The sequence below is a fragment of the Nelumbo nucifera genome, chromosome 8 (assembly GCF_055504915.1).
Source record: "Nelumbo nucifera cultivar China Antique chromosome 8, China Antique-T2T, whole genome shotgun sequence".
Lineage (NCBI taxonomy): Eukaryota > Viridiplantae > Streptophyta > Magnoliopsida > Proteales > Nelumbonaceae > Nelumbo > Nelumbo nucifera.
Genome location: NC_142656.1, coordinates 41723998 through 41736458, shown reverse-complemented (window position 1 = coordinate 41736458; position 12461 = coordinate 41723998). Strand labels below are relative to the sequence as shown.

The 12461-nt window shown below is 39.9% G+C and overlaps 1 protein-coding gene across 4 annotated transcripts in view; it reads left to right on the top strand.

Annotated features, from left to right (window-relative positions):
* Window positions 1–12461, top strand: part of LOC104589476 (putative leucine-rich repeat receptor-like protein kinase At2g19210) — a 33155-nt gene that overhangs the window by 770 nt on the left and 19924 nt on the right. For 3 of the 4 annotated variants that reach the window (XM_010247823.3, XM_010247822.3, XM_010247824.3), the window contains exons 2-5: window positions 7107–7653; window positions 9540–10012; window positions 11595–11733; window positions 11834–11905. In XM_010247823.3, the coding sequence (XP_010246125.1) occupies window positions 7107–7653; window positions 9540–10012; window positions 11595–11733; window positions 11834–11905 (1231 nt within the window). Of the gene's footprint in view, window positions 1–7096; window positions 7654–9539; window positions 10013–11594; window positions 11734–11833; window positions 11906–12461 lie in introns of all 4 variants that reach the window. The other variant, XM_088893601.1, reaches the window with a different exon arrangement.

Below are 12461 nucleotides of genomic sequence, written 5' to 3'. Positions count from 1 at the left end.
CGTGAAAACCTTCCCAAACAGGCTACTGCTACCACGGGAACATGAAATCTCTTGTTCCCCTGTGATAAAGTTGGAGCATAATAGTAGAATATATTCAGGGAACTTTGCGCTCCTGAATTCGCCAATCAGGAGCTCCAACCGTATGATCAAAGACTCACTACGTTTGATTATTAAGACTGGCTAGCAATAGGCCTTAGGGGACACATCAGCTGAAATGGTTGAATGATTTTAAGGGCTGAAGCCGAAGTTGGGTTCATTACCATATATCACCCCTTGTCACTCCCAAATTACGGGAAATGATCATCTAACACTTAAAATCGGAACCATGGAATTGTAAAATTTTTGAGGGAGAGTAGACCAAGGCCATATTTGGTTTGAAGGAAAAGATAGGGAAAAGAATGGAAAGATATCAAAACCTATATGTAAAGATTTCTTCGTCTTTCCTTTCATTTTCTTACTTTTTTTCCTTCAAACCAAATATAGCCTAAGAGATGGCGATTCAACTGACATGATAGAACCAGTGCATCACATGTATGGCATGGATCCGGGTCTCATGACTGAGTCATCTTTGATCATGTGAAGGAGTTGAACCACAGTTTTTAAAACTGGACCGGACCGGAAAACCGGGAACCGGTTCCGTTTTTCTTTAAAACCGTTTTTTCTCTCAAAATCGTTGATTTTGGTCAACAAACCACTGTACCGGCTGGTTAACCGTTCAAACTGTTCGAACGGTTTTGACCATTTTCCAATTTTTTTTATCAGAACGGGATGGCCATTCAGATCGAACGATTGGACCATTCGAACCGATAACCGGACCCCTGACCGGTTCAATCACCGGTTTATTTTTAAAAACCATGAGTTGAACACAATTTCATTGTACCCTACCATAACATACAAAAATGAGAGAGGGAATTGAGGGAAAGTTAAAAGCTTGTTTTGTTGGCGCTGTAAATTTGAATCAGTTACAAATTTTACACCTGATTCTTTTTTTTAGAACACCTGATTCAGTTTTGTATCGTACAAGGTTTGTACTTTTTGTCTTATTTGTACTTACGCAGTCCTACCTCAATTCTCTCTCACATAAAATGGGAACCACACTTCCAATCATAACCCTTATTCCATTTCCATTCTTTTTCATATAAAGTGGTGACCACTTCATTTTACATTCTATTTTACCTATCATAAGCAAATAAGATCTGTGAAGCAAAAGTAAACTGTAAACCAGAAGTTACACTCCCATGAATTTACCTTTTTGTGCAATAAAATTTGCATTGCAAACATATTGAAACTAAATATGTTGGTTAAGATTGTGACAAAAATTAATATATATATATATGTAGGTTATGTTTTATTGTAACATCCAAGGTTCAAAGTATTGATATGTATTGGCCTGGTGGCTTCTCGATATGCCCTTACAGGGGTTGTATCGGGTCATCCACTGGTTCAAAGGGTAGTCGAGCTTTAAACCGGCCCCTCTGAATTGATTTCGGAAAAAAATAAGTAAAATATAAAATCGGCCCATATTGATATTTAGAACCTTGGCAACACCCCCTATAATTGTAGCCAATTTACTTAATTGACATGTTAAGTTAAAAATGACTACATGACCATATTAATACACTGGAAAAAGTTTAAGGGCATAAGTCCACTTTTTTATTCCAAAATTACCCTCTAAAACTTCATATCAAGCTTCTAGAAAGAAATGAGGTTTGATTTTTAGATCTATCAAAAAATGTTTGACTTTAGTGGAATGAAGAAAAGAGAATAATGGCATTTAGGGTTCTTTGCCGGCAATGGCGGGTTTTCCTTCCTCAAACAGACAACAAATTTTATCGAATAGAGTTGTTGCCCACATTTTGAAGAACAAGAACGGCATTTACATTTTTATTTTCTATAGATTAAATTTGTTTGAAGGGATGTTAAGGTCAAAATGGTCATTTTCCATTTTCACATAATGGAAGATAGATTAAGGGCCTATTTGGCACGTCTTTTCGCGTGGACTTTCGATTGTTTGCAGGCCAGGAAAACCGATTTTCGGTCTATTTCCATTTGGTTCGCAGAAGATCTAGCCGCCAAAAGCTAGAGCGTTGAAAAGATGCGAGAAATCCATTTTGGGCTGATTTCAGGAAGCTCCAAATGAAGCTTTTCGCATCTTTTGCGTTTTATTCTCATGTGAAAAGACATAGAAAGATGCACAGAAAGACGTGCATCTGCCAAATTAGGTTCGGACTGCTCAGATCTTCATGCAAAAGTTCAATGCATCTTTTAACTATCAGAGCTACCGGAAGATCTTACCAAAAAGATGCGCCAAACGAGCCCCAAGTAAATTGGTTGTAAACATAAACTATAGGGTATACTTCAGTAAATTCACAAAACTATAAGGAGTATTTTAGTAAATGACAAAAAAACCAAGATTGTTTTTGGTTTGAAAGAAAAGGTAGGAAAACTCACAGAGTTTACTACCTTCAGTTTCAAACCAAATACAGCTTAAAATCCTTGGGCCCACCATGACTTCTTTTTTAATTTAATTTAGTGTTGGGTCCATATTAACACTTCTCCTATCTATGATTTTGAAAACCAGACCGGACCAAATGAGAGGATTGGCCGATCAGGAACCAATCATAGCTCCAGGTCTGATTGGACCATTTGACATGAGAACATGTGGTCAAAGTGATTCGATTTCTGGGTTGGTTTTTAAGGCCATGCTCTTATCTCTTTGTTGTAACACTCTAAAAATTTTCCTTCTTTGTGTATGTTTAAAACGTAAGAGAAAGTATGAGACATTGGGAATTCAATGGTCATTAATTGCTAAAGATGTTAAACACTCAATCATTAATAATTGAAAGACGTGGCTTGCCTATCCTTTTCTGATTGGACCATTCAATGGCGTGCCTGTCCTCCTAGGACGTGTCACTCACCCGATTGGGTAGTACCCTGCAACGGTCACCTGTGCAGCCCTGGCAAGTAACGACTGCGACAGAAGCCCAGTGGCGGTTATGCCCGACTTAATAAGAACGCCTATATAAGAGCTCCCTAGTTAAAGGGAAGCTCTCTCTCAAACATCAGAGATCCTATCTGAAAACTTACTTGCTCTCGAGCTAATCTTGAGAACTTAGTGATCCAACGCGACCTACACTCTTAGCCTCTTTACACTCTTTGCTTTCTCCCCCAGCGTTCTAACTTAAGCTTCGGAGTATTCTCGTTGGGCAAATCCCCCGGGAATCCTTCATCTTCTTCCTCTCAGGTGCTATCCGTTGCCAGCTAGGAGTGCCCAGATCGTGCCGCATCATTTGGCACCGTCTGTGGGAAATGCTTCAAAAAGCCTTCCTCTAAGCTTTTACAGTTTCATTTTCTGAAAACTCAGCATTCATGGCTTCCTCCAGCAATGCCGGACGTGGTGCCAGCCAGAACGCTTCTGGAGAGCAGCCCCAACTTCCTACTGTCTGTATTGGGCAGTTCACCGTCCCCCTCTCCGTGGACGGAGTCCCCAGTTTGAACGTGCCCCTCACTGTGGCACCCGCGGTCGCTCCACTCCCTTCCACAGCGGCCAACCCGAACCAGTTGGAGGACTTAATGCAGTGCATGCGGCCACGAAGCAGACCAAGCCCTCCCGCCGGAGCGAACAACTTCGCCGGGGAGAGGCCTCCCAGGCCCAGGATCCCGACAAGAGTCAAGCCTCTTCCCATAGCCAGAAGGAGAGACCAGCCACCCCCGCCTCACAGCCTGAGGGCAGGTCGGGGGCCTCCCAGCCAACCAAGCCCGTATCACCCCGGCCTTCGCGGTTTGAGCTCCCGCTCTCAGAGAATCCGTTCGAGGTTCTGGTCGTAGATTGTAGGCAGGGCCCTTCGATTCAGAGCTGCCACCAGCAGTCTGAGCCTGTCGAGCTCGGTGACACTGAAGCATCAAGCACCAACGCTGAGCCAGCAAAGCAGCAGCGAAGACGCCAGCGAGCTCGTTGAACTGCTACCCGAGTCTCTCCCGAGCTCAAAGGAAAAGAGGAGGTATGCTCAGGTGAAGTGAAAGCTACCCCTCTCCTCTCAGTTTCTTCCCCATTATCTCCAGAACTCCTTGCTGTGCCCATGCCAAGGGACTTCAAGCTCCCTCCACTGGACAAGTATGATGGATCCTTCGATCCAAATGATCACGTGGATGCCTTCCAGTCCCAGATGCACCTGGCAAGAGCCAGTGAATCCTGCATGTGCGTGGCCTTTTCCACCACCTTTAAAGGGGTAGCTCGCACATGGTACCGTAACCTCGCGCCTGGTTCGATAAGAAGCTGGGTGCAGTTCGTGCAAGTTTTCACCTCCCACTTTGTCACCAACAAAAGGTGCCTGAGAACTTAGGAAAGCCTCCTTGGCATAGTTCAAAAGGAAGGGGAATCCATTCAGAGTTACATCAAGCGGTTCAACGACGCTTGTTTACAGATACCCGACCTGGATCCCGCAGTTCACCTCACCGTAGCCAAGCGAGGTAGCACCCACAAAGAGTTCAAGTGGCATGTAGTTGTCAATCAACCCAAGACCGTGACCGAGTTCCTCAAGCTCATAGACCGGTTCATAGGGACGGAGGAGGAAATCTACCAAAAGGGCGAGCAGGCCCTTGACAAAAGGAAGAGGGAACTAGAGCCCCCATCTTAGGGAGACAGCAGGAAGAAGAATGACCAAGCGGGGAGGGGGGGTGGGGGGGCAAAGCCAAATCAGCCTTTCTGAGCTCCAACAGCAGAAAGGGACTATACACCCCTCGACGCGAAGTGGGCCGAGATCCTCATGGCAATCAAGGACGCTCCGTACGTGAAGTGGCCACCTCGACCGAAGGCGGACCCTAATGTTAGAAATAAAAATCTGTACTGTAGTTTTCATAAAGATCACGATGATAGCACCGAAAGTTGTAAAAATCTCCGTGATGAGATAGAAGAACTCATCCGTTGCGGATATTTGTGAAATTTTGTATAAAGAATAATAATAATAATAAAGCAGGTCGGCAAGGGGAGCAAAGTAGAGATGCTCCCGAGTCCAGCAGACAAGCGGAACATCCGCAGAAGTAGCCCCCCGAAGAGACTTAAGCTTCGGAGTATTCCCGCCGGGCAAATCCCCCGGGAATCCTTCATCTTCTTCCTCTCAGGTGTCGTCCGTTGCCAGATAGGAGCCAATCAGCAGCCAGTTAGGAGTGCCCGGATCGTGCCACATCATAAATCATATAACAGATGTATAAAAAATGGATGAATTGCAAAAAAAATAAATAAATAAAATAATATAGTACAAAAAGGCATGTATAAATGAGGATTGTTTATTATTAATGATGGAAATAACTAAAAATACAAAATAAAAAAGGGAGAATGACGGTTCAGCCCAGGGTCAGAATTTTTAGGCCCAAAGTACAATTGGGGTGGGTGCCAGCTCGGAATTGATGCCAATTCACAGGCGGGCATTGGTGCATAGAGTGGGGGTTTTTGACATTTTGAATGTTTATAGCTCTGTAGTGGAAATCAAAAATCTGCATTGGGCATGTCCGTAATTCTCTGAATAAAAAATGGGATTTAATGTCTAACATGTGACCCGTTGTCTAGACAAACAGATGTGTCATTGGGCCAATGAGTGAGTTAAGGACTTAACGTTCTTAAATGGTTGAGATTTTCTGCCAACAAAATACTTACCAACCCTCTACCAACTTGATCTAACACCACACATCTCACCATGAGACTGGGACGCACCAAAAAGTGGGACCCACCATGTATGAGATGTGCATGTTGGTAGAGGGTTGGAACGTGTTTTGTAATTGGCAGGTGATCCCAACTCGATTTACGGGCTACATGGACCTAGAAACATAGGCCTAATGATGGATTGACTAATCACAATTGTTGGGTAAAATGACAACTTGAAATTATTTATAATTAACAGTTGAAGATGCTGAATAGAAAAACTTATTACTTTGTCTTTTAGTGTATAAGTTTTTAAGGAGGTTGTGGGTTATGGCTGAAACTGAAATTGAGTACATCGATATATCCTTTCAATTTATTATTTAATTATTTTAACAACTAAAAGACAAAGCAATAAGTCTTGGACAACTTCAGCTGTTATTAAAATAATAATTTAAGCAATAAGCTTAAACATAAGGTTATTTAAGCTTACCGTGGGGCAATTTGACACCAACCCGTGTATCTTTAGTTAAAAGAAGAAAAGATAAGGAAAAGACAAAGAATTAGAACATTCAATTGGAATGGGTTTCAAATACAGAAAAAAAAGGAATGGGTTCTGCCTAATCACAAAGTACATCATAATCTAGATCTGTTGCTCACAAGAACTCTGCTCATGTCTACCCACATAACATCGCAATCATACATGAAAAACATTTTATCCTCCTATATGGTATTATGCACAGGGAGATGTTTCCAATGCATGAAGATAGTGTGTTGTGGGTAGATGTGGGCGGAGTTCTTGTGGGCAAGAGATCTAGAGTCTGTTTTATAGAGGTACAAATTGACCAGGCTCGGGTTAGGATTTTGTTAAAATTTAAATGGGCCTGGCCCATAAGTCTGAACCTGATGCACTGTAAACTCTTCAAGTCGAGTATCTGACTTACATCCCCAGAGCCAATGGAAAGAGTATAAATACAAATATACACAGTGCAAAACTTTACATATTGTATTGTAAACTTTGTATTCACATTATACATATTTATACTCTTCTCAAATTGAGCCTAATATTTTGAATTTACAACAAAGAGCAATACTGCCCATGCTTTATTGACTATTTCAAGAAAATGTTGTGACCGTGGCCATAATAGATGCAAACTCAATTGTTTATATGACGGTTGGACCGCCGGTTGACGCAAGAACCAGTCATGCTCTGGATCTAATTTTGGATCCTAAAACCATCTTAGGGGGTTTGGATCAGACAATTGGGCCATTTGACCCAGGAACCAATCGCTAAAACGATTCTATTTTCGAGTTGGTTTTTAAAACCATAATTCTAATAATCTATCATTATGAAAACAAGTAAGTTCATAATTAATATTGATTTCATTTTGTCAATTATAATATAGGATATGAATTATTGATTCATCATCCAGTCTAACCAAATTCTTTTTTACTTGGGAGCTTGTTGAAGAATTTATAAGTATCGATTGTGGGATACCTGATCAAGGCAACCCTGATGAGAAAACCGGCATAAATTACTCAGTTGATAGCAATAACATTGAGACTGGAGTAAACGTGAATCTCTCTCCTTACTACTTATCTGAGACTCACGACAAGCGGCTGTATACTGTAAGAAGCTTTCCTGAAGGACGCAAGAATTGTTACACCCTGAGGCCTGAAGATGGCAAGAACAACAAGTACTTGATCAGAGCTTCCTTCATGTATGGAAACTACGATGGGAGCAACAAGTTGCCAACGTTTGATCTCTATCTTGGGGTGAATCACTGGGACACGTTGACATTTGACAATGCATCTCATATCCAGACCAAGGAAATTATACACGTGGCACCAGCAGACGACATCTACGTCTGCCTCTTGGACAAGGGTCAAGGAACACCTTTCATCTCCTCTCTGGAGCTTAGGCCTCTGAATGATTCCATATATGAAACTGAGTCAGGAGCACTGGTACTCATCCACCGCCTTGACATTGGATCCATCAGTAGTGAACAGAAAGTCAGGTGAGTCTCTTCATATGGCCACCATGGATTACGTTTTCTGCTCAAATTTTCTTAACAACCTTCTCTCAATTTTCTGATTCTTTCTTATGTTCTTTTAAACGAAGGGAAAATCTATGATGCGGAAAAGATATGGTATGAGAAGAATTTTAACCAATTAAAAATCACTCATGAATTTTGATAAATAACACCTAATTGGTTATGATTCCAATTGACTCGTTAAAAGATTTTCAGATATCATATCTTTTCTAAGGCCCTGTTTGCTTTACGGTAAATTACTTATTCGGGTAAATGTAGTTATTTGGATAAGTTTTTCCTAGAAAACACTTACCTGGGTAAGTGCATTTACCCATTTTCTTTTATTTCTCATGTAAATAAGGCAATGACCATTTCAACCATAAAAATCTATTATGAAAAGGGGCAGTTTTGTCCCATTCAAGTGTTGGCAATTTTCCCTCTAGGTGGGAGAGTTATTTATCCACGCAGGTAAGTGATACACAAGAAAATAAACTTTCCCTAATCTCCACATAAATCTAAAAAAAGAACATGGGTTTCTTGTTCAATGGGAACCAAAATTCCATTGACCAACTTTCCCCCTCTCAAAATCTGAAAAAAGAACACCCTCTAAGAATCCTTCATGGGGATATCTAAATTGTCATTCATGGGGAGATGTTCCCAATGTACACTGCAGTGCCTTGCTGTTATGTGTTGATAGTATTTACAAGAGGTGCAATTTGGGTCTGGTTGAATAGTTGCCAAATTTTAAATGGACCCAAGCCCAATTTACTTGGAAATTCTTCAAATGGGGCAGCCCAACTTGCACCCTTAAATTTAGTTAGGGTAAAATATAAAAACCTCACCTGAAGTTTCTGACAATCATAATAACCTTTTTTGAGCATTCATTTTAACAAAAACCTCCCCTATAATTTGAAAAAACTTGTAATTACCTCTCCATGTTTGTCCCATTAATAGAGACTTCAAAGTTAAGAAATCGCCCTTACAACTTATTAGGGCATCTTTCAATATAATTCAAAATGTCAACTTTGCCCTTCTAGATAGGGGTGGCCTTGAGTTGAGTTTTTTACGAGCTATTTGAGTTTGGCTCGTAAAAAGTTCAACTCAACTCGATCTAAACCGAGATTCGAGTAAGTTCAAGCCCAATAAAGCTTGGCTCGTGAACCTCACGAGCCTAATTGAGCTTTTAATAAATAAAAAAATATTATATCATGAACCTCACGAGCCTAATTGAGCTTTTATATAAATAAAAAAATATTATATATAATATTTTTATATATAATAACTAGTTTTTACAATTCTTAATTGTTTATATATCAAATAAAGAATAGATTTATATATATATATATATATATTATTTTTATAAAATATTTAACTCAAAATTGAGCATGAGTCGAGCCAAGCTCGAACTTATGAGCTTTTGAGTCGAGATGAATTCAAGGTCAAGCATCATAGTTTACAGATGAGCCAAGCTCGAATAACTAGATATTCGGTTCGAGTTGAATGAACCCCTACTTCTAGACATCAAGAACTAATGTTTTTATAGAATAAAATTACTTTACAATTCTTTTCAATTTGACTCGGGGAATTTTTTTAGTTAAAAGTTCTTTCAAGAGAACTTTAACAAATTTTCATATGAATTGATAGGTATAAGGTTAAAATGGCTATTTTTCAAACATTAATGCATTAGTTTAACGTTTTCAAAACTACAAGGGAAGATTTTATGAAATTAAAGCCTCAAGGGAGGTTTTTATATATGATTGTCATAAACTTCAGAAATGTTTCTCTAACAAGTAACAACGTAGAATATTAGAATTTGCATAAAATAAAAAGCTCACTTTCTAAAGCATTACATCTTAAAAACATGTCACCAGGTTCCCAGACGACATCTACGATCGCATTTGGTTGCCCTCTAGCTGGTCAAATGTGGATCCAATCAAAGCCTCATCTCCCGTTGAATCTGAGGATAACATCTACACCCCACCATCAACGGTCATGAGAACTGCAGTCCAACCAAAGAACGGCGGTGATTCATTGGAGTACCAGTTGAGAGTGAGAGACACCACCTTAAGATTTCGTACCTACTTATACTTTGCAGAACTCGAGTATCAGAACCAGTCGAGACAGTTCAGCATCTATTTTAATGGTTTACTGTTGGAAGAAGTTGGATCAGTTGTTCCTCGTTACCTATCTTCAAGTACTAGGAGTTTCACACAAACATTAAGTGGGCCTGATATTCAAATCTCCCTCAGAAGCTCGAATGAGTCTAAGCTTCCGCCCATCCTCAACGCCATTGAATTTTACTTAGTCAAGCAGCTCAAGCAGCTCCCAACAAATAATGAAGATTGTACGTTTATCTCCCCTTCAGATATTCCTCCTGATTTTCTATTGTAAATTTATGCATTTATCATCTAATTTCCTACCCACAAGGCTTCGTCATTGATGAGTTTTTGTTTTTGAGCTCTGGGTTACGGTCTAAGGGAAGTGAAAATAAGCCCCAATGCACAAAGCTTAAAATTAGGGCTTTGTATTTTCAAGTTTTAAATGCACAAATTGTAAAGCTTATCAAAATACTAACCTTATAAGTGCGTGTTTGGAATGGCTGAACCACACCAGCTTCTGACTTTCCAAGGTGAAAACTCCAAGTATCCTGCCCAAATTGACTGGCAGTCAGTCAGTCATTTGAAGGGCTGACCACTTCAGCCTTATCTCGAGGGCTTTAACCCAAGTAACCAACTGAACCGAACCAGCTTAGTTGAACCTTCACCTCAGCCCTCTCAAACAGGCAACAGTCCAGTTCACTAAACTGACCTAACCCTATTTATACAGGGTCTGACTCTGCATTTTGAATTCTATTTTATAGGGTCAGGATTGATTATTCTGCCTGTTTCAGTCTGGTTTATCTAATGGTATTATGGTATTAGGGCTGTCAACGGGTCGGGTCCAATCTGGAGGATCCAACGACCCGAACCAATTGGGTGAACCAATGGGTTGATTCCAGTTTCTGATATATTTTCCTGATCATTATCGATTTGGACCGGTTCTACCCATTCTGAACCGATTCAGACCCAATTGTATCAAGAACCAAACAGTTTGGTTCTAGGTCTTACTGATTCTATATCAGGTCTGGTTCGGTTCCGGGTCCTAAATATTTTTTTATCAGGTTGATTCTGATTCTACCCAGACCCAACCCGTTGACAGCCCTGATGGTCTCATACTTGTATGCATGACAAAGATACCTTCCAGCATGGCTCATGATGATATTTTGAGAAGAGAGCAGGAGGATTAGCTGGTTTTTTTTTTATTAAAAATTAAAAGTTTGTCCAATATTATCCAGTCAGATCCGACAAACCCGATTGATAATAGGGCTGGTTCCTGATTTATTACCTATATGGATGCCAAATTGTCAATAGACTGGGTTGGGTTGGATCTGTCCAAATCAAAGTCAATTTAAATGAGTTGAATGGACCAATAAGATATATTGAATTGGATCAGCCTAGATTTCATGATCTAAAGTATTTATTGGATTGGATTGAATTGAATTGAACCAATATCTAGTCAGTTGACAAAAGATAAGAGTACAAGCGTCAATGTACCAGGTTTCGGTTGGACTTAATCAGAATTAAAGAGATTGGACGGTCCAAACATTGAAATGGGCCAATCCAGAATGATCCAAAATATTCATCGGATTGGTTTAATCCTGATCCATCTGTAATATACTCATATTAGACCGAGTTGGGTTGGACCAATATCCTATCCATTAAGAACCCTACCTATAGAGTTGGGACTGGTGCGTGTTTCCTTATTGGGTCAGGAGTCAGGACTGTGTCTACTGACAACAGGATGTTTCTCTACATTCTTTCTCATTGTCAGGCTTAAATGTTGAACAATATAATGGTTATCTGTTTTTATGTTTTCTGAAAAATTAGTTCATGTGATCACGGACATCAAACGCACATACAAGGTGAAGAAAATTTGGCAAGGAGATCCATGTGCTCCAGTGGGTTACGCGTGGGATGGTCTGAATTGCAGCTATGTTGGTGTTAATCCTCCAAGAATCATCTCATTGTGAGTGTTTCTCCATGCCTGCTTTGCACACACAGAAATGCATTTGCATTTTTAACAGCTACAGTTTTCTTAATAGAGTTCTTTGTTATACAATCTGCAGGAACCTATCTGGAAGTGGATTAACTGGGGAAATAGATTCTTCTCTGCGAAACCTCACATCTTTACAGAGCTTGTAAGTATACATGGTACTATGATTAAATCAAAATAATCTTTCATTTTTATATGGCACCAAAGAGAATGGCATCGAGATACAGAATTCATGTAGCTGACCCCATATAGTTGGGAAGGTTTGGATGATGATAATGAAAATAATCTTCGTTTCTGTACCAAAATATACTTTAAGGCTCCGTTCGTTTTCACTCACCTGGGTATGGTTACCTTGAACTTTTATGCAAAATATAGAGAAAAGGCGTAGGCGAAGTCCCTTGCTCTTGTCCTCACACAAATAATACTTATAAGCCTTCAGTTGGCCAATTGTAAATGGTAAGAAGATAGGTAACCTACTCACAGAAGGACCTTAAGACTTTGAGAGCCATAGAAAACAACAACCAAGACATGACTGCGGCATTTTCTGTACCAAATCTTAAATTCTAGTTCTTCTTCAAAAGTCTATGGCTACTAATTAATAACTTGGCTGAGATTGACCAATCTTTGTATTTATATTCTTTTAAGCTGGACAAATTAAGGTTTTCAAAACTTGTAGTGTTCTCCCCTAACTAGCTTGTAAC